General features: G+C 45.0%; 2 protein-coding genes across 2 annotated transcripts in view; both read left to right on the top strand.

Moving 5' to 3' along the window:
- Positions 1 to 16,874: 16,874 nt before the first annotated feature.
- On the top strand, positions 16,875 to 21,668 carry hyal4 (hyaluronidase 4; the record flags this gene model as incomplete). The annotated part of the gene is made up of 3 exons (XM_063197783.1): positions 16,875 to 17,759; positions 18,324 to 18,413; positions 18,711 to 21,668. Coding segments are annotated over 3 exons (1,545 nt in total), but the record flags the coding sequence as incomplete, so codon positions are not given.
- A 1,539-nt stretch (positions 21,669 to 23,207) lies between these two features.
- LOC134446785 (hyaluronidase-5-like) overlaps positions 23,208 to 23,749 on the top strand; it is a 5,418-nt gene continuing 4,876 nt past the window's right edge. The window contains exon 1 of the mRNA XM_063196082.1: positions 23,208 to 23,271. The gene's annotated coding sequence lies outside the window, so the exon portion shown is untranslated. The remainder of the gene's footprint in view (positions 23,272 to 23,749) is intronic.

Raw genomic sequence — 23,749 nt, forward strand, 5'->3', positions numbered from 1 at the left:
GATGAGCAGCTTGCTTTGAATCTGTGATCTAGCACCACACCAAATCACCTGGTTCTACCTGTGCACTTTTGATTAATAACACTCTTTTACTCCTGCCTTAGGTGTTAATTGAAATCAAAACATGGCATGTTGTTATTGTGCAAAACTGTAACATTTGTACCTGCACTTTACCCTACATATGATTGCTTATGTATGTAGCGTAAAGAATAAAAGGGCCTGTTACAATGAATTATCACCTACATTTTAATCTGAATGCTTCTCACTCAGCTTAAGGCCTCATGCATGAACATTATAACCCATATTCCATATGTGGTGTGACACAGTTGCATAACCTCCGTTCTACAGCGCAACCTTTGTTTTCCTCTGCCGTGGTGTCATTTATCACGTGTGTTGTGTACATTTAGCATTTTTGAGGCTTCTGCCGGGCCGACCTCTCTTGTTCTAATTAGAACCGGTGGGAGAGGAGCAGTAAATACTCTCATGGCTCCGTACACAAACAATTTATATGCTGTAAACAAAAACATACAATCGCACTCGTGCACGAGCATGAGACGCACATAGGCCTACTCACAAATGCGCACACACTCACACAGACAGTAGCCATACACCAGTGAAAGTACATAATGCACATGCTCACATGCATGTGCTCACACACACACACACACACACACACACACACACACACACACACTGCTACATGGCATCATAATACTGCATTTGGATAACACGTCGACTTGAAAAGTCTCTCGTGTGTGCAATATGACTTTGCATGTTAGCTCGTGACGCCATTGCCCTTGCACTAAACACCGCTCTTACCCATCTTGATCACAGTAACACCTATGTGAGGATGCTCTTTATCGACTACAGCTCTGCCTTCAACACAATTATTCCATCCAAACTAGTGTTAAAGTTGCAATCTCTAAACCTTAATCCTTCACTCTGCAGCTGGATTCTAAACTTTCTCACCAATAGGCCTCAAGCAGTACAACTGGGCAAGTTCACCTCCTCCACACTTTGCCTCAGCACCGGCGCGCCCCAGGGATGTGTGCTCAGCCCCCTTCTCTATTCCCTTTTCACACATGACTGCACAGCCATCCACAATTCCAATATCATCATTAAGTTTGCTGACGACACTACGGTAATTGGCTGCATCACAAATGGAGATGAGTCGGCCTACAGGGCTGAGGTGGCGGCATTGTCAACCTGGTGTGTGGATAACAATCTACTCCTGAATGTCAGCAAAACAAAGGAGTTGATCATGGATTTCCGGAGGATACAACACCAGCCACACCAGCCAAGTTACATCGCTGATACTGCAGTGGAGAGGGTTAAGAGCTATAAATTCCTAGGAGTCAACATCAAGGAGGATCTCAGCTGGTCTCATCACATCAATTGCATCACTAAGACGGCTAGACAGCGACTGTTTTTTCTGAGACGGCTACACAGATATGGAATGGAGAGTAGGATACTGCTCAACTTCTATCGCTGTACAATAGAAAGCATATTAACTGGTAATTTCACAGCCTGGTATGGTAACACCACTGCCCAAGACAGGAGAGACCTCCAGCGAGTCATCAAATCTGCTCAACAGACAATCAAATCAGATCTACCCAACATCCAGGATCTTTACAATCAGCTGTGTCTGAGGAGGGCCAAGCGAATTATAGCTGATCCGCACCACCCCAGCTACACACACTTCACCCTTCTACCATCTGCCCGGAGATACAGGTGCTTACGTGCTCACACCAGCCGACTCAGGGAGAGCTTCTTCCCTCAATGTATCAGACTGTTGAATTCAACTTTTTAAATATATATTTTTTCCTACTTTTTTGCCTTTTTACATTCTTTTTTAACCTTTTTTTTGGGACTCTCAGAGCAGGGAAGCTTTTCATTGTATATATATGTTTCATATATATACACATGACAAATAAAATATCTTGTATCTTCAAGGATTCAAGGATATTTATTTGTCATGTACATAGAGACACTTTCGTGTCACTTGTAATGAAATGCGTGGCCGTTGCAAAACAAGTGTGCAGAAGAAGGGTGAAGAAGAAATAAAATAAAAATAAAAATAAAAGGTGTGTGTGTGTGTGTGTGTGTGTGTGTGTGTGTGTGTGTTCAATCAAAGTAATTAGGAGGAATTCAGTAAGCAAATGGCATGAGGAAAAAAGGTCTTTCTCAGTCTCTCAGTTCTAGCTCTGTGACAGCACAGTCGCCTTCCAGATCTCAGTTTTTTAAATAGTCCATATCCTGGGTGTGACTGGTCTTTGAGAATGTTATGGGCCCTAGATAGCACTCTCTTTGTGTACAAGTCTTTCACGGCAGGGAGAGGTTGACGAATACAGCGCTCAGCAGAGCGCACTATCCTTTGTAGTTTCTGTTCACGCACTGTGGCGTTTCCGTACCAGGTGATGATGGACCCTGTTAAGATGCTCCCCACTGCTGAGCAGTAAAAGGCTTTTAGGATGGGTGTGGAAACTTTGAACTTTTTCAACAGGCGCAGAAAGTACAGTCTCTGCCTGGATTTCTTAATGATGTGTGTGTCGTTTGTCCATGTTAAGTCATTTGTGAGGTGAACACCAAGGTATTTAAAGCACTCTACCCTCTCAACTGGTTGTTTGCAGATGGAAAGTGGAGTGTAGTTTCCCCTCTTTTTCCGAAAGTCCACCACCATTTCCTTAGTCTTGCTTACGTTTAGTGCCAGGTTGTTGTGCTGGCACCATTGTGAGATGTTAGAAACTTCATTTATATATGCCTGTTCATCGTTATTATTGATCAGTCCCACCACTACAGTGTCATCAGCAAACTTGATGATGGAATTCTGACTGCTGCTGGCTCTGCAGTCATGGGTGTAAATGTTGTAGAGTAGGGAGCTTAACACACAACCTTGAGGTGAGCCAGTGCTGATGGTGAGGGTGTTAGATGTTGTGCCACTCACTCTAACAACCTGCGTGCGGCTTGTGAGAAAGTTTAACACCCAGTTGCATAGAGGTAAGTCTAGCCCCAGTGACTTCATCTTCCTGACAAGAGTGAGGGGAGTTATGGTGTTGAATGCTGAACTACAGTATAATCAATGAACAGCATTCTCACATAATTACCCTTTCCTCTGTCTAGATGTGATAGTGTGGTATGCAACAAATTTGAGATGGCATCGTCCCTTGACCTGTTCTCTCTACAGGCAAACTGGAGAGGGTACATATGAAGGACTTCACTAGCTTCTCAAAACACTTCATCACCATTGATGTCGGAGCCACTGGACGGTAGTCATTGAGGCATGTTGGACTTTTGCCTTTTGGAACTGGCACAATTATGGATTGCTTAAAGCAAGATGGAACTACTCCTGTGGCTAAAGAGGCATTGAATATTTGTGTAAACACAGGGCCTAACTGATAGGCACAACATTTTAAGAGTCTGCCAGATATGCCATCAGGTCCTGCAGCTTTCCTGCATTTAGCTCTTTTAAAAACGTTTATGACATCTTCTTCAGACACAAATTAAGTATTACCTTCAAATGAGTCTGTTTGTGATGGTATAGATGGTATATATTGTCTTTTTGCACTCTTGATGGTTTTCCTAAGATTGTATGCGGCGGTTTTGTAGCTTGCCATGTCCCCTGAGGCGGTCCCTTCATTGAAGGCATGTGTGCGCAATGACAACGCGTTACGCACTTCACGATCCACCCATGGTTTTTGGTTTGGGAAGACCTTAATTGTCACCGTCGGAATGATGTTGTCCGTCAGTAGGTTGATGTAGCTGATTACAACTTCAGTGAATTCGTTGATGTTGTCCGTTGACGAGCGAAACATCTCCCAGTCGGCGTCGCTAAGTGCGTCCTGCAACGTGGCCACAGAATGGTCTGACCAGCGTTTTACCTCGCGTGTCACTGGGGGATCTCTTTTGTTCCTCTGTAGGTATTTAGGGACGAGAAACACAGCAGCATGGTCGGACTTCCCAAAGGCTGGTAGTGGTGTTGCTTTGTAACTGTCTTGTATCTTGTATCGTGCTCCACAACGCTCTACTCGTGCTCCACAACCCCTAACCCTAACCTGTGACAGGTGACAGCTTAGGGTTAGGGGTGGTTTTGGTCTGGGCACAATATCTCCATTTCCCTTTCTTTTTTCGCTGTTGTCGGCACAATTATTGCTTTACTGTCAGGTTGGGTTTAGGGATGGCTTTGGTCAGGGCACAGCTGAGCATTTTCGTGTAAAGCAACAGAAATTCGCTGCAGATAACAAAAAATCTGTGATTATGACAGAGCCTGGTCGTGACAGAACTGCTTTTCTGAAGCATTGCAGAGCACAACTTGACATGCAAAGTCGTTGCACCAAAACGCAGAATGCACTAGTGTGAAATACAAACGCCTTGGCATGATGTCAGACTGCGCACGCACGCACGCACGCACGCACGCACGCACGCACGCACGCACGCACGCACACACACACACACACACACACACACACACACACACACACACACACACACACACACACACACGTTGATGCCTCACAATACAAGTAGTGCTGGAACGCACCTTGCTGTAGTCCATATCCGTATGAATGGGAACTAAAGATGGAAACACATGACTAACATGGCACCTAACAAACTTCTTCCGAGATGTGTTTTGGCGCTGCATTGTTTGTGCTCCAACAAATTTTATGCAACTCTAGATGGCTTCATGATGCATTAACAGTTTTGAAAAGATTTCCATCCCAAAAAACAAATATTACACTTCCTCGTCACACTTTGATATGGTGTACTTCAAAAGCGTGAAATAACAGCGAAAAATAGGGCTTGGAATTTCCACAAGGGTTGGACGGAACATTGTTTCTTTTTTTTCTTCTTTGTAAAACTTGCAGATGTTTAGATCTTATTCCAGAACTGCTCATAACCAGGAAATGAGGGGAAACTGCACCAGCGGCCATACGGTAAATGAGCGCTGGACTGGAGCGCCCCTATTTTTTTATGCTCTAACAGGGCTGGACTGGCCATCTGGCATACCGGGCATTTCCCGGTGGGCCCTGCACCCTCGTGGGCCCCTATTTTCAGAAATGTAAGAAAAAAAATATATATATATTTTTACATTTCTGAAAATAGGGGCCCATGAGGGTGCAGGGCCCACCGGTGAGCCAGTTCTGCGCCGCTAATTTTGAGGGGCCCCTTTAAGACAAAAGTGCCCGGGCCCTATTTCTCCCCTCAGACCAGCCCTGTGCTCAAAGGTACAAAGTCTTCTGAAAACAGAACGGGGTCAGGTCAGTGGACGCCAACCTGAAGGGGGAATATTAGCACAGCATAAAAACCACCGCCTCTTGGGTCGTGCAGAGAGCACTGTGGACCTCCCAGCTTCAATCAGGAAATGTGGTTTTAGGAAAAAAAAATAATATAACAAGATGTAGATGACCACCATCCTCCACGGTGCCTGAAACCAGTAACACCACAGGATAAACGCTGATTTTCTTTTTTATTTAATTTTGTGATGAGGACTGCATATATGATCTAAGATTTAAATGTTTATTGTAGGAATTTGTGCCTGCTAATCTCTCTCTCTCTCTCTCTCTCTCTCTCTCTCTCATTAACACACACATCACATAAACACTCTTTATACGCTATAGTACAATGATGGCCAAAGAAGCTCCTTTAAAGCAGATGGTTACAGATGTTTCCCATTACATCTGAATGGGTCCTGACGAGAAAGGCCTTCAGCAGCAGCAGCTCATGGTTAACGTTTTTACTGTGATCATTTGTCTCCCATATTCAGTTTGGTGGGCTGAAGAACCCTAAAGAGAGGAAGGGGGAAGGGGAGAGGAGGGGAGGGGAGAAGTGGAGAGGAGAGACGCCACTTTGGAGTATGATGGCTGCACCACCACGGCTGGAAAACTCCCAGAGCCAACTTTACTTGGATCACCTCAGTGTCCTGTGGTTTGAGGGTTGGCGGCTTTGGCTTTTGGCTTTGGGCTTTTGATTTACCAAACCTCTCAGGGTCTTCACCAGTGCTAATGTAAAAGGTCTGCAGGACGCGTTCTTACCCAATTCTTCTTCTTCTTCTTCTTTCCAACTCTTCCTCTTTTTCTTCTTGTATAGTGCCTCTACAGCCCCCCAGGAGGAGTTAGGGAGCCCTCCAGGGCATTGAGAAGGATACAGTTGCAAAAGGAGGGTAAATAAGGGGTTATAGGGGGGCGTTGGCAGGCTTTTGATGAGGTCAAGGTGAAGTTTGTTTCAAAAAAGTTTGAGAACTGTTCTAGTACATTTTGGCTAGTTGACCATAAGACTGTAAAGCTTTTGAGCCATGTTTATTTCTCAACTTCAGTGCAGAATCTCAGTTTTCGAGATTCATATTTTCTGTGTTATTTCCTTTTCCATGACCAAAAAAAGGTGGAATGTTATGATGAAAAATTCTTGGGAGGGAGGTTACCAAGGGCAACATGGCTTCCTTCCTCTCAGGAGACCTTTTCTCAGACAGCCCTTCCTGACCTTCACAGAATCAGACAAAGCGTAGGCCTACCTACAGTACAACGTTCAGAAACATAATAACATCCAATGAACATACTTACAACATTCAGAAACATACCTACAACTTTCCTTAAAGACTTCCCAAAATGTGTCCTTCACAACTTGCACAGAATCAGACATAGCTTACTTACAACATCCAGAAACATACAGTACTTACGACAGAAACAACTCTGACCTTAGGGGACTCAAAACAGAACAAAGCAAAACAAAAATTGGGCAGATGTCTGGAAAGATCACGACTGACGGAGTACTACGAGAGACCATGCGCTCGATCTCAGAACCGAGCAGACAACAAAAACAACGTCCTGTGATAATTGCACGCCTGGGCATTACGTCAGCGCTGGCTAGACAGGGGCCAGAGTAGAGAGCATCTGTGGGAGTCTTTCAGGGTGATACTGACAATTTGAGGAGAGCGCCGCAAACAGGAAGTCCATCAGATTTTGCCGTCTGACAAAATGAACCTAATGGCATTAGAGCTGCAGAGGCCGTCTGGCGGCATGTGGAGAAGAAAGAAAGAGGCAGAGAGAGAAGTGCTCAGACTAAAGACTAATGCACTTATTCAAGAGAATAGCACCACTTCAACTATGTCTGTAAGTGTGTGTGAGGGGGGATATGTGTGGGTATAGTGTATCTGTGCACGTGTGTGTCTGTGTTCGTGTGAATGTGTGAGGGCAAACTTGTGTGTCTGCATGAGAATATGCGTGTGTGTGTGTGTGTGTCTGTGCGTTTGGGCACACTTGTGTGTGTGCATGAGAATATGCATGTGGGTACGTCTGAGTGTGTCTGTGTGTGTGTGTGTGTGTGTGTGTGTGTGCGTGCGTGCATGAGAATATGCACGTCGTGCGAGTGTGTGTGTGTGTGTGTGTGTTCGTGTGAGGGGGCCCGGGAACTTGTCTGTTTTACATCATTAGTGTGGACATGTTTCCACTGAGTATGCAGAAAAGAAAAGAGGCCCGGACCTGGAGGGGTCCCCAGTTCAGTTGTCAGGCGAGCATACTGTAGTGTAGGAGAAAAACACAGCGGCGCCTTTCATCCACACGGGAAGAAGGGAGAGGTTGGGGAAATCTGGGCCCAAGATCTTTTCTGTAATCCAGGGTCCGGGGCCAACATAACTATCCCACTCCCTCCACTATGGGAATGCGGTTTGAGCAGAAAAAAAAGGATCCACTCCCAACCAACCACCACCCTTCTCTGCCCTTCAACCTACCCCAGCACCACACCACATCGCACCACACTCCCACACTTTCACCCACCCAACCACCTCTCTCTCTCACACACACACACACACACACAGGCACGCACACCCACACCCACCCATCACACGCACACACACACGCACGCACCCACCCACCCATCACACGCACACACACACAAACCCTCGAAAGGAATATTGCCTCCAGACGAATCCACTGGGTAGGAAGTGAACTGTGTGTGTGTGTGTGTGTGTGTGTGTGTGTGTGTGTGTGTGTGTGTGTGTGTGTGTGTGTGTGTGTGTGTGTGTGTGTGTGTGTGTGTGTGTGTGTGTGTGTGTATGAAAGTTGGGTGGGAGCAGCTATTCATTGCGTAGTTTGACATTTTCATATTTCGCCCTTGAACTTGTTTGTTCCAGAAGTCTCTCCAGAGAATGGTGGTGTTAGAAACACAATAGCCTTGTTTCATATTTTAAATAAACTATGTCTATGTTTACTGTACAAGTTATTGTTTGGAACAAACGTAAAACATAAAATAATAATGAAAGAAGCTTTATGGGGCTTTTTCATATTAACTTTCTCAACAATACCATGGGTTGTCATAATATTGGCCAATATAAAGAAGTCCAAGCATCACATTTCCTTTTATTTGTAAAGTTGCTTAGGGTTTTTACGTACTTAGTAGCAATGTCACACAACTCTTCATCTAAACTAGTGTTTCTCAACGGGGGCGGTACACCAGGGGGCATTGAGGAGCCCTAGGGGGGCGCTGAGAAGGATACAGTTGAGAGGGGGTGTTGCTTAGTTGCCATTGAGGTGCATTAGTCTATAGTATTTTTTTTAATACTAAGGGGGGCATTGATAGGCTTATGATGATGTCAAGGGGGCGTTGTGAGGATTATGATGAGGTCAAGGGGGCGTTCTTACGTCATCTGATGAAACTGCCGTTCTTTTTCAACTACCTTTCCTTTTCAACCTAGCACAGAAATCATGCAGTACACATAGGCCGGCCTACAGAAACTAGTCAGTCGCCTTTCTCCAGTTAAAACCAAAACCCTGTCATTACACAGACAGTCGAGAACCGCTGATCTGTTTGGCTTCCTTTGGCTGTCAGTGGATGTGTGTCACGGCTGTCATTTTCCCTACAAAAACAAGTGTGCCGTAACACAAAGAATGCATGGCTTTGCAGGATGTTGTGTCTGTATTTCATAGAGCAATTTGAGAATGTATTTCAACTTCCGAATAACTTTTTCTAATGATTGCTTTTTTTATTCCATTATTAACACAAAGAAAAAACTGAGACTGATAGCAGGACTATCGGTTGTGGCGTTTGTAAGGGTCCATTTCTTTTAAGATCTTGTTAAAACTTAAAGACACCCACACTATGGGCTTCCAATGCACAGTTACCAAAATGATTCTTCGAGAGTCTGCCCAGAGAAGAAAAAAATGTGTACAGTTGAGCTTCAAGTCTGCTGAGTTTGAGTTAAAATTGGAAGGGTTTCATCCCCACAGGAATGTTGCTGGCCTGTCCCGTCACATTGTTTGGCCATTAAACACAGTTATGTGCTGCTGCATTGAACAATACACCACTGTCTAATAAAACCAGATAAGAAAAAAGAAGAAGAAGAAAAAGAAGAAAAAAGGAATTAGCTTTATGTCAGGCTCAGTGACACAAAGCAAGTATTTTTTGTTGGGAGCGCTGTAGGACGATCAAACAATATCTGGCCCCAGCAGTGTGTCTCATGGCTGCCTTGTAAAAGCGTGTACCAGGCGGGGTCTGTGTGGCTGTGTCTATAGTATACCCTCAGCTGTCTCTTGGTCTTAAAGCTGACGCTAAAGGATGAGGCTCAAACTCAACTCCTCCATTCAGCATGGCTCACCCCCCATGGCACCATAACCCGCAAAACAATCTGCAGCGCACACGCTCAGTCAGCGGAGCTCGAGCTGTCGTTCCCCCCATGCTTCTCTCTTTCTTTCTGTTTCTCCTATACTCCTCTCTCCCTTTCTATCTTCCCCCCTCTCTCTCTCCATCTATTGCCACCCACTCTCTCTTACACTCTGCCCCCTGTCTCTCATTCTCTCTGCCCCCCCTCTCTCTTTCCCTGTCACTCCCTGTCTCTCTCTCCTACCCCCTCTCTCTCCCTCCCTCCCTCTCTCTCCCTTCCTTCTCTCTCTGACAATCCCTCACTCTCTCTCTCCCTTCTCTCTCTGTCACTCCCTCACTCTCTCTTACCCCACTCTAATCACAGTGTTGTGGAGCTGCATGCCCTTAGCCCCACCTCCTGAGGAAACTCTCTTGTTTCTTGTCTTCTCATTCCGCCTTTTCTTTCTCTCTCTCTCTCTCTCTCCCTCTCTCATCCTCTCTCTCACACACACACTCTGCCTCTGTCTATATAAGAGAGTGGTGGGCAGACAGTGGAGCAGACAGAGAGGAGAGAGAAAGACAAAGAGAGAGAGAGAGAGAGAGCGCTTGCTGAAGCTCGGGCTCCATAGAAATGAGCAAGAGGCGCGCACGCCAGCTTGGGATCAACAGGTGAGTTGCCACGGCAACCAACGCACACACACTCACTCCTCACCTTTGAGGCTTTGTCAACGGAGTGCAGGTACCAGAGGGCCACTCATGCGTGTCATATCATACGGGGCCAGTAGAGGGGCCGGCGATACAGTCTATGTTGTTTGTCTGACAAGAGTTTGTCTGAGTTTTTGGAATGACGTTCTTAGATAACGGGAGTATTTTTAAAAAGCATGCCAAGCCCCAGGGGAGACAAAGATAGCTCAGAGTGATGGTGAAACACATGCAGTGCAGTGCTGCAATGCTATGCTATGTGGACTGAAGAAGGAAGGGGCGTGTTGCTTACTGAAGGCTGTTGTTATGTCGACTGTAAAGTGGTTCCCATTCCAGTGGAGCGTGTTATTTACAAACACACACCGGGTAGGCTACCCAAGAAGTAGAAAAGGCGATATCGTGAAAAATATGGCACTCCATCGATAAGAAAAAAAAATTTGTTTTCTTAAAAGATAATGAGCAAAGAATGTGTTTTTTTCTGCCAACAATAACAATGGGCATATAACAGAAAGCCAACCTGGAAAAAAATAGAAAGAAGTAGGAAGGAAAACAAAAAAAAATCTTTGTTTACACAACTTGTTGAGGCTATTTGTAGGTCCTTACAGTCGATTATGTCTGTTTACATAGTTTTAAAAACATCGCAAAATGTCTAAATAAAGATAGTGGACAGTAGCAGTGGAGGAGATTACCAGTTTCGAGATAATTGGATTGTAGTTCTTTACCTGTCTGCCGAGCAGCACGCACATCTGACTGTCTGACTTTGCCTCGCTGTGTCTGATGGGGGGGAAAGGTTCACATTGGGTGAGTTAGAGCACCGTTTCTTAAACTGTTCTGGGCTGGGGACCCCTAATGGAGGAAAACGGAGGCCCTGATAATCGCATCACAAATTACAGTTACAACAAATGTTTTGAATAGTCCTTTTAAAGCATTTTAAATTGGTGCCAAAGCTGGTCCTTTGTACTGTATAGAACATTTTTGTTGTTGTTTTTGTTCTTAAATGTGGACCTTCTGCCTTTACCTTACATTATTGCATAGCGTGGGATTACATCAGAATTCTTTGAACTGTATATTACACTCACGTATGGTGAATTCAGGTACACTGGGCCACTTTTTTTTGCATATAAGCGAAAGGTCCAAAGTGGAACAATTTACCTGAATTCACCATGTCTCTTATTTGCTTAAAACACAGCATGTGTTATGCATTCAGAGGTAGCCTAACTCATGGAGTGAATAAAATGAATGATTGGATTGCAAAAGTGACATGTCAGAGAGATCTGCTTAAACCTGGTTCTGCTGTATTTTCATTTTCAAACTTTTTCACAGACCCCCTGGTCATGTGCCACAGACCGCCCAGGGGTCCCTGGACCCCCACTTTGAGAACCACTGAGTTAGTGAGCATAGTCAGAGGGAAGTCCTACGTTGGGAAGCCCCTATACTCACAACAAGTCACAGACTAGCCACACTCACACGCAAACAAACGCCCCCAGCAGCAGTGACACTCTGCAGGGCTCTTTTCAAAATAGCCAATGCGTCATTGGGAACTCCAGAGGGTGAGGGAGAGTGTGTCACGTTTGTGAATGCACACAAGCTGCATTAAAAAGTGGCACAAGGTTTTAACTTGACATGTTAAAAAGACATCATCATCATTGGGTGCAGGGCTGCTGACAGCTTTGGCTGGGCCCAGGACAAAGTCATCTGAATGGGCCCCCCAGCCCAATACATTCAATGTAATGTGGACCCAATTTTGGGCCCCCTATCTTCCAGGGCCGGGACAACTGACCCCTTTGTCCCCCCTGTCAGCACCCTTGGGAGTCTCTTCAATAACCAGAGAGAGGTTTTGTCTCCCGACTCGAGTAAGATGTAGTATTTAAGGGGTTTCCATAAGAAACCACACTTACCAACAAAGGCTTATCTTAATTGTTACCAGAGTCGGCCGCGGGTTCTGGAGGCGCTTCAGTGTAAATAAATCTCCTTGACAGTAATTTTGACATCACATGCCAGGTTTACATGCATGACTTGCCTTTGGATGATTGTGATCATGAGGGTTTTCTGGAAAGCTTGGGCTAATAGTATGCTATTTGATTGAGATACCAGATCTCCGGGCAAAAGAAGGAGCTTGACATCAGCATATTCTTTTAAAATCTAAAATAACATTGGCCTACAGTATACAGTACAGTATGTGTATTATGTGTGCATCATCATGTGTGTGTGTGTGTGTGTACACTGAAAGTAGTGATGTTTATGTGTATACTGTGCCGTATTTCAGACCAGTTAGTTTGGCTTATATGAAACTTGTGCATGTGTGAAGGATGAACTTTGGAAAACTGTTGGAAAGAAATTGCACCTTAATGCCTTATAGAAATTACTCCCACGAGACTAGAGAACACCATAAGCGTGGTGTAGTTTAACTTTAAAAACAAAAGTCCAAACCCCGAGCAGGAATCTGTAAGAAGTCCATGTAACCACGTAACACCCTGCTGTGTGGCCCTACATACACATGTAAACACCCTGTGGATGGCAGAGGGGCCGTTGTTGTACACGATATCGCAACACTGATATGAATTTCACAGACATTCTGCAAAAAAGTCTCTCTCTCTCTCTCTCTGCTGCATGCAGAACCCCTGAAGATTGCTTGAAAGCATTTCTCTGATTACAGAGGAAGTGGTTTCATCCCACCTCCCTCCCTCCCGCCCTCCTCTCCTCTCCCCTTGCCACCCCTCCCCTTCCTCCCCTGCTAGGGGACTGACGCCAACCTGGGACTAACTCACATATTAAAGAAGAGAAAAAAAAACTAAGAAGCATAAAGAACTTTCCACCCCCTCACTCTGCCCTCCCCTCCCCAACCTCCATCCACCTCCCTCATCTATCCATCTCTCCATCCACAGAGCCACAACATTCCGCATCAGAACTCTCTCTCTCTCTCTCTCTCTCCCTCCACTCAACCTCTGATTTAGCAGACGGCAAACTATTGCTAATAATGTTAGCCTGCCATGTTATTATCATTACCATAGCAACCACGGGTGATTGATTCCATAAGTTGGTCTGGGAGAGAGGAGAGGGGAGGTGTGTGTGTGTGTGTGTGTGTGTGTGTGCGTGCGTGTGTGTGTGTGTACGTGAGTGTGTGAGAGTGAGTGATAGGGAGAGTGAGAGTGAGAGAGCGAGAGCGAGCAGGGGAGGTTGTTGAGAGAGAGAGAGAGAGAGAGAGAGAGAGAGAGAGAGAGCAGGGGAGAGAGAGAGAGAGAGAGAGAGAGAGAGAGAGAGAGAGAGAGAGAGCAGGGGAGGTTGTTGAGAGAGAGAGAGAGAGAGAGAGAGAGAGAGAGAGAGAGAGAGAGAGAGAGAGAGAGAGAGAGAGAGAGATATGAGGGCAGGGGAGGTTGTTGGGTCTGCTGCAGCAGGAGGACTGGTGAGGCCCAGTCAGGAAACTGCCTTAATTCGCCATGGCTTGGTTTCAGACTCTCTCTTCCCCATGCCTGGCCAACCGCCACCACTAGTCGGCCACATTAAAGGGGACCCACTACACTACAGTATGGTGTGCAAGTGTCAGTCATCCTGAGGATGACAGATCACTAAAGTGGCTTTGAAAAAGAAAATGATCTTTAACAGACTCATAATGAAATCCATGCGCTTTGAAGCTTTGAAGTGTTATACAGTGCATTCTTCCATAATTGATAACATATCTGTATATTTTCTTAAAATCTTAAAAATGGCAAGGCTTGGAGTTTTAATAATACTCAATCTTACCTGTCTGTTTGTATGTTTCTTTAAAAAAGATGTGAGACATTAGCGAGAGGTTGGTTGAAATTCCGTGATCGGTTTATTTGGTTGAGAAAATTCTGTGCCTGGTTATTTGGTTTAGCGTCATAGTAGCCCACTGCGCTATGTGTTTTTTGTCAAGTTCATCAGCTCCACATGTGCAAAGATGTGGGATTGGTCGTGTGACTCTTAAGGGTGGATCATGGGTAGGGTAAGGGGGCTCTCTAAGGACATGTTTAATATTATTATCGATAATAAGGCAGCCCGCCCGCAATTACATTTATGAAAGGGGCCCCAAAAAGTCCCAGTGCCGGCCCTTCTTTAAAGCACTTCAGACTTCATAGGGAGACTGTTAGTGAAAAAATATATCAATATATTCTCTGCATTTTGTAGCAAGTTCATGATCAACTACACACCGTATGTGAAAAAGGACAAGGTTATAAAATCGACCTGGAATGGAGTCCACTGTATGTGTCCTGTGATGGTTACTTGGCAAAGGTAGTTTATGATTATGGCGACATTATGTGGGCGGCTCACTGGTGACAGAGTGGCTGGCTCTAGACCTGGTGGGAAAGACTGAAAGACCAAGCTAGCGACCGACCAGGGGTCTGGGTCTGGGTATACTGTAAGCCCTAAAACCCGCAAAGCCACCTCCTCAATCGCCACGCACCATGAAACAGCGGCGGCGTCAAAATTGAAAGTTCACAGACAGTTTAATGTGTGCATGTGTTTGCATGTGTGCACAAAGCATTCATTTCTGGTTCAAAGCCAGTGGAACTTCCCTCTGTGCTTTTCCCCCCCAAGCTGTTGCCTTGATGTTTTTTTTCTCCCTCGTGCAGTGTGAATGTGTGGGAAGTTCAACCCTTTTTATAATCCCTGACTATATATAGGATTCAACAGACTGATAAAACTACTTCTTGCATCACTGGCAAACTGTATACTGTATATACTGTATGTTTGTGCTTTGTTTTGAAGAACAGTGTAAGTTAAAACAGCTCTGTAAAAAAGTGTGAATCGTTTCATCTTTTTGTCTTTAGTTTAGCATAACAATGACATGAGCTGCATGTAATGAACCCACTGCACTGTATACAGTATATTAGAGGAAGAAGTTAAGCCAAACTAAAAAGACTAATTCAGCTCGTTTTCTGCATTTTTTTGAAGTCGCCTCTGTGCATTTCGCATTTTACAGTGTGTGTGGTCTCGTGAAATTTGCAGCACCCACCCAACACTTCAACGGTACCTCCACTTGGTTGGCAGTAGGAGCATTGGAAGCTTTCTGCTCCAACACTAGGAAGACTTTTTTGTACTTTGCATGTATTTGTCCTGTGCACTCTTTTGTAATACATTAGCCTTTTTAAACATCTCCAATCCCACCTCTTTTACTGACACAATTCAAGCAACTTTTGAAAAGCTCTTTTTAAATATGTTTATACTCTTCTGTATTGACCCAATCTTTGGAAATGTGAAAGATTGATACCTGCAGTCCTGCTCTTCAAACAGACAAAAGAACAAAAGAAAAGAAACAGTCTTTTGAATTTGACAATGATAAGAGATGAAACATGACCTCCCCCCCCTCCCCCTTACTCCTTCCCCGTGTGTACTGTACTGTAGGATGATTGGCAGATCCCCGTCCTGACACTTGAGAGAAAATAGTCTTTTGAATTTGAAATGTTGACAATGATGAGAAACGAAACATGAGCCCTTCTCTCCCTCCCCCCGCTGGTTTTAGTGGTCAGAGGCTCACAGGAAAGTTGTGTAGCAGAACTATGCAACCTTGTCCAATTCATGGATCAATCCAAGGATCAAAGTTGGTAAATGGACCACAACTGCATCTCATGTCGAATGAGCCTATTGAATTAAAAGATACTTCAGAATTCTTTCTTCTGTTTAGCACAAGTCGGCAGATAAATGTTGACAACGATGAGAAACGAAACATGAGCCCTTCCCTCTCTCTCCCTCTGCTGTAGGATGATTGGCAGATCCCTGTCCTGCCACTGAGATAAATAGTCTTTTGGATTTGAAATATTGACAACGACAAACCAAACATGAGCCCTTCTCTGCAAGTCAGGCTGTGCCCTCCTAGTGACGCAACACTTTCAGTGTTGCAAATAGTCAGGTCAAGAGCAATGCAAGAAAATTCTGAGTTCCCGCAAATACAGGAACTCCTCCCACTTTGTCGATAAGCAAACAACCAAGGGAGGCGGGTCAACCATGCCGTTTGGGAAACGTTAATCATTATGCTCTTGGTCAGACCAAGTCTCGAAGAGATTTGAACGTCGATGATAATCAGGCTACTTCTCTCCCTCCCTCCCTTCCTCTGCTGTAGGATGATTGGCGGGTCCCTGTCCTGACAGGACACTGAGAGCAGAATGCCTGGCTCGCCCCGCGGGGCCTCACCTCACCATGCTGTGGCCCAGGACTGCTGCCTGCACCTCCTCCTCCTCTCCCTCCTCCTGGCCCTCCTCCACCTCCAGGTAGGGGGCGATAGTGGGCGATATAACAATATTAAATCCTGAATCGTGATATTGAGTACAAGATCGATCGTCTCGAATCTGCAAGTGAAGAAATCGCACACTGTAGATCGTCTTGCAGTGAGGATCTATCAGTATCAAAGTGATGTTTACGTACAGTACTTGTGTTGTTGTTCACTTTTATTCTTTACATTATTGTATTCTAATTGTGCACTTTATGAGAGTGTCATCAGTGTGTTAACATTTTATTAACTGCAAATTACAAATTGCAAGCATATCATAATAGATTTTTGTTGTTTTTATTTTTTGGAGGGAAGATCGTGATAAAAAAATCGGAATCGAGATTTCATGTTAAAAAAATCGTGATATGACATATTTTGCCATTTTGCCCTCCTCCACCTCCAGGTCTCCCTGGCCCAGAAGCCCGCCAAGCTACCGCTGGTGGGCCGCAAGCCCTTCGTGGCCGCCTGGAATGCCCCGCTGGACATGTGCACCCTCAAGTACAACACCAGCATCAGCCTGGAGCTCTTCCAGGTGTCCGGCAGCCCGCGCTCCGTCCACCGCGGCCAGAACGTGACCATCTTCTACGCCAACCGGCTGGGACACTACCCCTTCTACACCGAGGAAGGGTCGCCCATCAACGGCGGCTTGCCGCAGAACTGCAGCCTGGAGGCCCACCTCCGCAAGGCCCACCAGGACATATGCCACTTCATCCCCTCCGAGGACTTCCAGGGGCTGGCCGTGATCGACTGGGAGTACTGGCGGCCGCAGTGGAGCCGCAACTGGCACAAGAAGGACATCTACCGGCAGCGCTCGCGCGACCTGGTCAGCCAGGTGTACGTGAACGTCTCCGAGGAGCAGGTGGAGGAGCTGGCGCGCCGCCTCTTCGAGAAGAGCGCCATGGCCTTCATGAAGAAGACGCTGCAGCTGGGCACGCAGACGCGGCCCAGCGGCCTCTGGGGCTACTACCTGTACCCGGACTGCCACAACTACAACGTGCACGACAACGAGTACAGTGGCACCTGCCCCCTGCTGGAGACGCTGCGTAACGACGAGCTGGAGTGGCTGTGGAGCAGCAGCACGGCGCTCTTCCCCGCGCTGGCCATCCGCAAGGCCATGGCCGACAGCCACCGCAATCTGCACTTCTCGCAGAACCGCGTGCTGGAGTCGCTGAGGCTGGCCGCGCTGGCCCCGCAGACCTTCGAGCTGCCAACCTACGTCTACACGCGCCTGGGCTACCGCGACGAGGCCATGACCTTCCTGACCACCGTGAGTTATACCAGAGGAATTGTAAAAGAGGAGAAGCTTCACTCCCATTGGTTCCCATTGTAGCCAGTAGGCTTTGCAGATCCTCTTGGGTGCACACTAGGGGGCGAACACGGGCAAGTGAAAACCCCATTGACATCCAGTATCACCAGAGAGTGAACCCCCTCTGGTTATACTGCTGCTCTGACTGCAAGCTCTTTTAAAGAGACAGTGATGGGCAAAATGGATTCAACCGTTACAATCCAATGCCACATATTCCAAATGACCTTGTTGTACCTGTCCAATTCAACCAGGTGATCATTCGATCAACCAATCACCTGAATTGGACAGGGAAAAACCAAGTCATTTGGAATATGTGACACTAGTGAGTGAATGAAAAAATTCAAGACGCTCTGAACTGTGTGCATGTCCCTGATGAGTTAGCAGATTAGACAATTATATATTTGTGTATGTGCATGAATGTACGCAGAGTTAGGTATGTGTGGGGTTCAAATATTACTGCCCCTTTGGTAATTGATGTTTCAAAATTAAAATTCCTTGCTCATTTTCAATTGTTTGTGTTTACAGAAAGACTTGATTCACACCATTGGAGAGAGTGCTGCCCTTGGAGCCGCAGGCTTTGTGATTTGGGGGGACCTGAATCTTACTGCATCAAGAGTATGTACCCTGCATTTCCCTCTTCACAACAAATATCACAGGACTGACACCAAGATAATCCATTCTTCCACTAACAATACTACTATTACTACTAGTAGTTGTCATCATCCTCATCATCATAGCTTCCTCACACTAATGTAGTCTTCAAGTCCACTGGTAACATCCTTAGTGCATAGACAACAGACATACCATATAATCAGTAAACAATTGATACAATCAAAAACTGTCCCCCTGTAAATCTGGAAATCATTTTTTTCAATCCGTTTTCCTCTGGCTGTGTCTCTGTCCTCTCGTCAGGTCAACTGCTCCAAGGTGCGAGCCTTCATGAACTACCGACTGGGCCAGTACATCACCAATGTGACGCGCGCCGCTGAGGTGTGCAGTGACTACCTGTGCCAGAACAACGGCCGCTGCGTGCGTAAGGAGCCGCGAGCGCTGCACTACCTCCACCTGAGCAAGCCCAGCTACCGCATCACGTCGCTAGGCAACGGCTCCTTCAGCGTCGTCGGGGAACATTCACAACAGGACTACCAGCTGCTCAAGAAGAGGTTCCAGTGCCACTGTTACCAGGGCTACGAAGGAGAACGCTGTGACAGCCCCGACAAGGACAAAGACACGGGACAAGGGGAAGAGGAGACACAAGGGACGGTGGCAACCACCGAAAAGACACAGACAACGACAGTGGCAGGGAAGGAGGAAGAGACAGAAAAGGTCCTCTTGGAAACGACAGCGGAAACAACAACAGTTGGAGGCACGAGGGAAGAGGACAAAAAGGACGAGAGGACAGAGAGTGCTGCGGCTCCTCAGGCAACTTCATATGCTCTTCTGCTCACCATTCTGCTCATTGGGCTTCAATGGTGTGCCTGATCATCAGGAAGTTTTGTTTCCTTTGTGTTATTTTTCCTCTTACACTACCTGGGTTTCCATCCAATTTGTTGATTGCTTTAGTATGTACAGTAAGAAATCCCAAGTTGGAAACGTGAAATGCACATATTTGCACATCTTTTGCTGGCCTAAAATGGCTGCTGATGGGCATCTTGCTAAGTCAAATAGATTAGACGCAAACACAATGAACTGTTGCGACTAAGTTGAATGGAAACCCGCCCGTTGTTGCAACTGGCTAAGCTGATTGTAAGGGTCCGAGAATGGATGCTCCCACTCTCTGCAGACGGCACATGATAAGACTTAATGTTTGTATCCATTATCTTCAGGGTATGTAAGATAAATACAGTAGGTATTTTTGCCAATGTACTGAACCAGCTGATCCTAATTAGCTGAACTCGTTAGCATCCTCAGGTGCCTAAGGTAATTAGTGAAATCACCTGTGTCAAGATCATTATGGCAAGCAGAATACATAGAACTACATGGCAGGACTTTCTCTTTTTTGATAGCCGCCGTGCCCACCACTTACCTTTAGGCACAATTATGTAGGCCTACTTGTTCGCAAACCATGGTGCTGGTTACATGGATGTGGATATTTTTAAATGCTGATATTTTTTATCTGCTTACGTGTAAACACAACATGGATAAAAATAAAAACTCCATTGTAACAGGTGCATTTTAGCGGCCCAAATGGAATATTTTTAACTTCCTAAAACTGGGTTTACGTGTAAACGAAACGCCAAAACCAATGCGTTTTCAAAAATATCCACATACATGTAAACAGCTTCTAATGTATATCAAGGTGGGCGCATTTCTATAATTCCACAGTTTGTCAATTGTATCATGCCTTTGCAGTTAAAACATACCTCAGATTATGGATTCCAAAGATAGCAGGATATTTCTTCAGTGTCGCGAGCGATGATGGAGTGCATTGTTTGCATCTTGATGCTGAGGAGACACAAAGCTTTTATTATCATAAAAATGTGCACTTGAAATTCAATGGGCTAATCCGACCCATTTAACACTTTTATTTTTGAGCACATGTTTTTTGTGGTCAGAGGCTAACAAGAAAATTGTGTAGCAGAACTATGCAACCTTGTCCAATCCATGGATCAAAGTTGGTAAATAGACCACAACTGCATCTGATGTCGAATGAGCCCATTTCATTAAAAAAAACATTTTAGAATCCTTTCTTTTGTTTGACAGAAGTCGGCAGGTGACCGGAAGGGCTTGACAAAGGTGTTCTTGAGAGGGACACTTGTAGTACTGCACACACCTCTGTCTTGTCCTAGCACTGACAGTTGCCTTTTGTGGTGCTGTTGAAGGTCCTTCTCACCTTCTGACAGCCATTCAGGAGACCAGAAGGGGGCAGTCACTGCATAGCAATAATGTGATGACAATCACGTGTCTTCATGAGCAATCCAAAGATCAAGGCCATTCCCGTACCTGCATTTACCTGTAAAGACAAAACGTTGAAAATTGTATAAATGACACTCGTACAGCAAGACAGTAAGTAAGTTAGTGTAGTATTCTGAAGTATACAGGTATATTATCACTTGATTTTAGGAAACCTTTGAAGTCTTAAAGTGGCATCGCTCTTACTTGCACAGCATTTCTCTAACTGTTATGTTAAAGAAAGACACTGAATGTAAACAAACCACCAAATCATCACAATTCACTTCACAGTACACAGTATTGCCCTACAAAAGCAAAGTGCAGTGACTACGGCAACACTGAAACTGAGAAAAAAGCCCTTCAAAGTATTGGTATTAGGTTGGATATTGTAGTTAATGCAAATCTGACACAGCAATACATATTGGACATATTTGGACCATAAGGCTTTGTCACAAGATAAAGGAGGCCATTTTCAGTCTCAGTTTCTGAACTCAATCTTGACCAAATATGTAGTTACTGCACTTTGCCTTTGTAGGGCAGAGAGTACACTCAGCAATAAGCTTCATAAAGGTTCCTTTGTTTTTGTTGCCTCCTCATATGTTTATGTTTAGCATTTCATTTAAGATTACTATATTTTTCCATTTATTAATATGTAAACAGCCAAATTATGCACATAACTGTTGCCAATAAGTAGCCTACGATTCAAACTTGGTATTGCCTTGTTGCATTCCGATAGCTAGGGTTCTCTTCATAGTTCTGTGTAGTATCTCGAATTTAGGTACAACACTAGTCATTCATCTCAATATTATGATTATTTTGTACGGTTCATACAAGAATAATAATACCTGTTTAAACATCAACTGTTTTCAGTACACTATAACAAATACACAATGACGACAATGCAATGTGTGATGAATGTTGCTTGAATGTTGATGCACTGCAAATAAAGATTGGAAATCATTGCTCTGCCTCTGCTTCATCGTTTTAATGAGAATATCCACACAGCACACAAATAAATATACGTTAAAAGCGTTTCTATATAAATCTGTAATTTACACATAATTGCGTTGCAAGTAGAACCTCATAGCCAGGCTGTCGAGGCTCCAAAGTTGTTGCTCTCTGACCAAGCTGCCATTAGTGACGTATCGGTCGCAAACTAGTGGGTTCTAAGATCCTGCTCTTTGGAGAGAACAAAAGGAACCGGCTCCACAATGGGAGCCAAAAGAAATAATTTACATTTTTTATGGTCCTCCAGTATCTCACTGTCTCTCCCCCTCCTTATTGTAGCGCATATGCTCTGCAATTTCCCCTGAGCCAACCATTTGTTTTCCCTTGTCAGTGCCTTTTTTTCTCAATTTGTTTGGCCAAAGATGTATCATGATCATCGGCAGGGGTTACAGACAGCAGTCAAGGAGCAGAAGCACGACAGGAGCAGACCAGATACTAAGCAAGAATTATGTGTATGAGGAGCCGATTGGGAGCCGAAAGAGCCGGCTCTCCATAGTAAGGAGAAAAAAAGAAGAAAAAAGGAGCCAAAAGAACCGCATCTCAGGAAAGAGCCGAAAATCCCATAGCTGCCATATCCTGGGACGTTTCAGGGGGCGGGTGCAGCTATGAAATGCTCCTGTATGCTGGTTAATAGTTTCAACACCTGCTCTGGCCACCATCCTAGTGCTTCTTGCTTTTAACTTGTCTCCACTGAGCTGTTGAATATGCTCGATTTTAACAGGAAGGTAATTTCCGAGGGGGTTGAATACCTGGAAAGTGTTGGCCTTCAAAAAGGGGCCTAGACTAGCACACAAAATTGGGTGAATATCCGTCCACTGTCCACCTGTTCAAAAGTTATCAGGGAAAGAAAAGTTATGTGGCGGCCGGACTGATGGACGGACAGAATCACTGACTGGACAGCTGGAGAATGCCATGCCTCACTGTTGGCAGGCATAAGAATAAATGCAACAGATGCATTTTAAACCTCTGGTGACTAAACAGAGGATAATGCAATGAATGTGGACTCCCACAACCTATAGCCACAACCTATGCATACATAGACTTGTGTACTTTGTACAAGATAAAGCATACAAGATACAAGATAATGGACATAAGTGCTTTACCAACAATAATGCTTTATACCATGACCATATCATGAACAATGTATGCCTAGCTGATATCATTCCTTTTGTTGACACCAGGGTCCCACTTCTTTATTATGAACAGGGCTCTAAATTAACACCAGCCAACCTGCTAAATGCTGGTGAAATTTTAGTTTGGCTGGTAGAAAATACCAATTTACTAGTCACTTTGACCCATTAGTGAGTGTGTGTTTGGATACAGTAAGGTCAACAAATGCTAGGCTTCCCCATTTCTCTGCTGGTGATGAAAAAAGTTAATTTAGAAGCCCTGATTATGAACTACTGTGAAAGCCATGTTGCCCCCTATGAACCTGCTCACTTTCTGCCTTGCTCAACATTAAACAGGTTCAGGTCAATGACCGCATTCAAATATATTTTGGTACAAAGGGGAACGTGCCGTTCATTGAGCCCTCCACAGCCACTGCAGGAGTAGACATTGGGGAGCTGCCGAGGTAAGACTATTCCGAAACTTGAAACTTCACTTTTCTTTAGGCCGAAAGGTACATTTACATGATGGTGAAAGTGCAGCATGGGACCTCAGCTTCAACTGTCCATGTTGGACATTACTGCTTGTACATCAAGAATTCTAGGCCAGTAAGGACAATAAAGCATACTTATCCTCGCCTAAAGTGCTGAATTTGATTAGTGAAGTTAGCATGCCACTGCTACTGTAACCAATTGCAGCTATTCAAGATGAGTCGAGAACTCGAGAGAATAGCTGGAACGCTGTGCTGCTGCCAGATCAGCCGATTGCTTGCATACTAGTGGTGTGGATCGGCACTGCCCTCACGATCCGATTCGATCACGATTCGGGAGGTAGCGATCCGATTCGATTCGATTCTATGCGATGCGATTCGATCCGATCTGATTCAATTCTACAATGCATTGCAATGCATTACATTTCTACTGAAAGCAAAGCAAATGTTTCAT

Source organism: Engraulis encrasicolus, chromosome 4 (genome assembly GCF_034702125.1).
Source record: "Engraulis encrasicolus isolate BLACKSEA-1 chromosome 4, IST_EnEncr_1.0, whole genome shotgun sequence".
In the NCBI taxonomy this organism is placed as follows: Eukaryota; Metazoa; Chordata; class Actinopteri; order Clupeiformes; family Engraulidae; genus Engraulis; species Engraulis encrasicolus.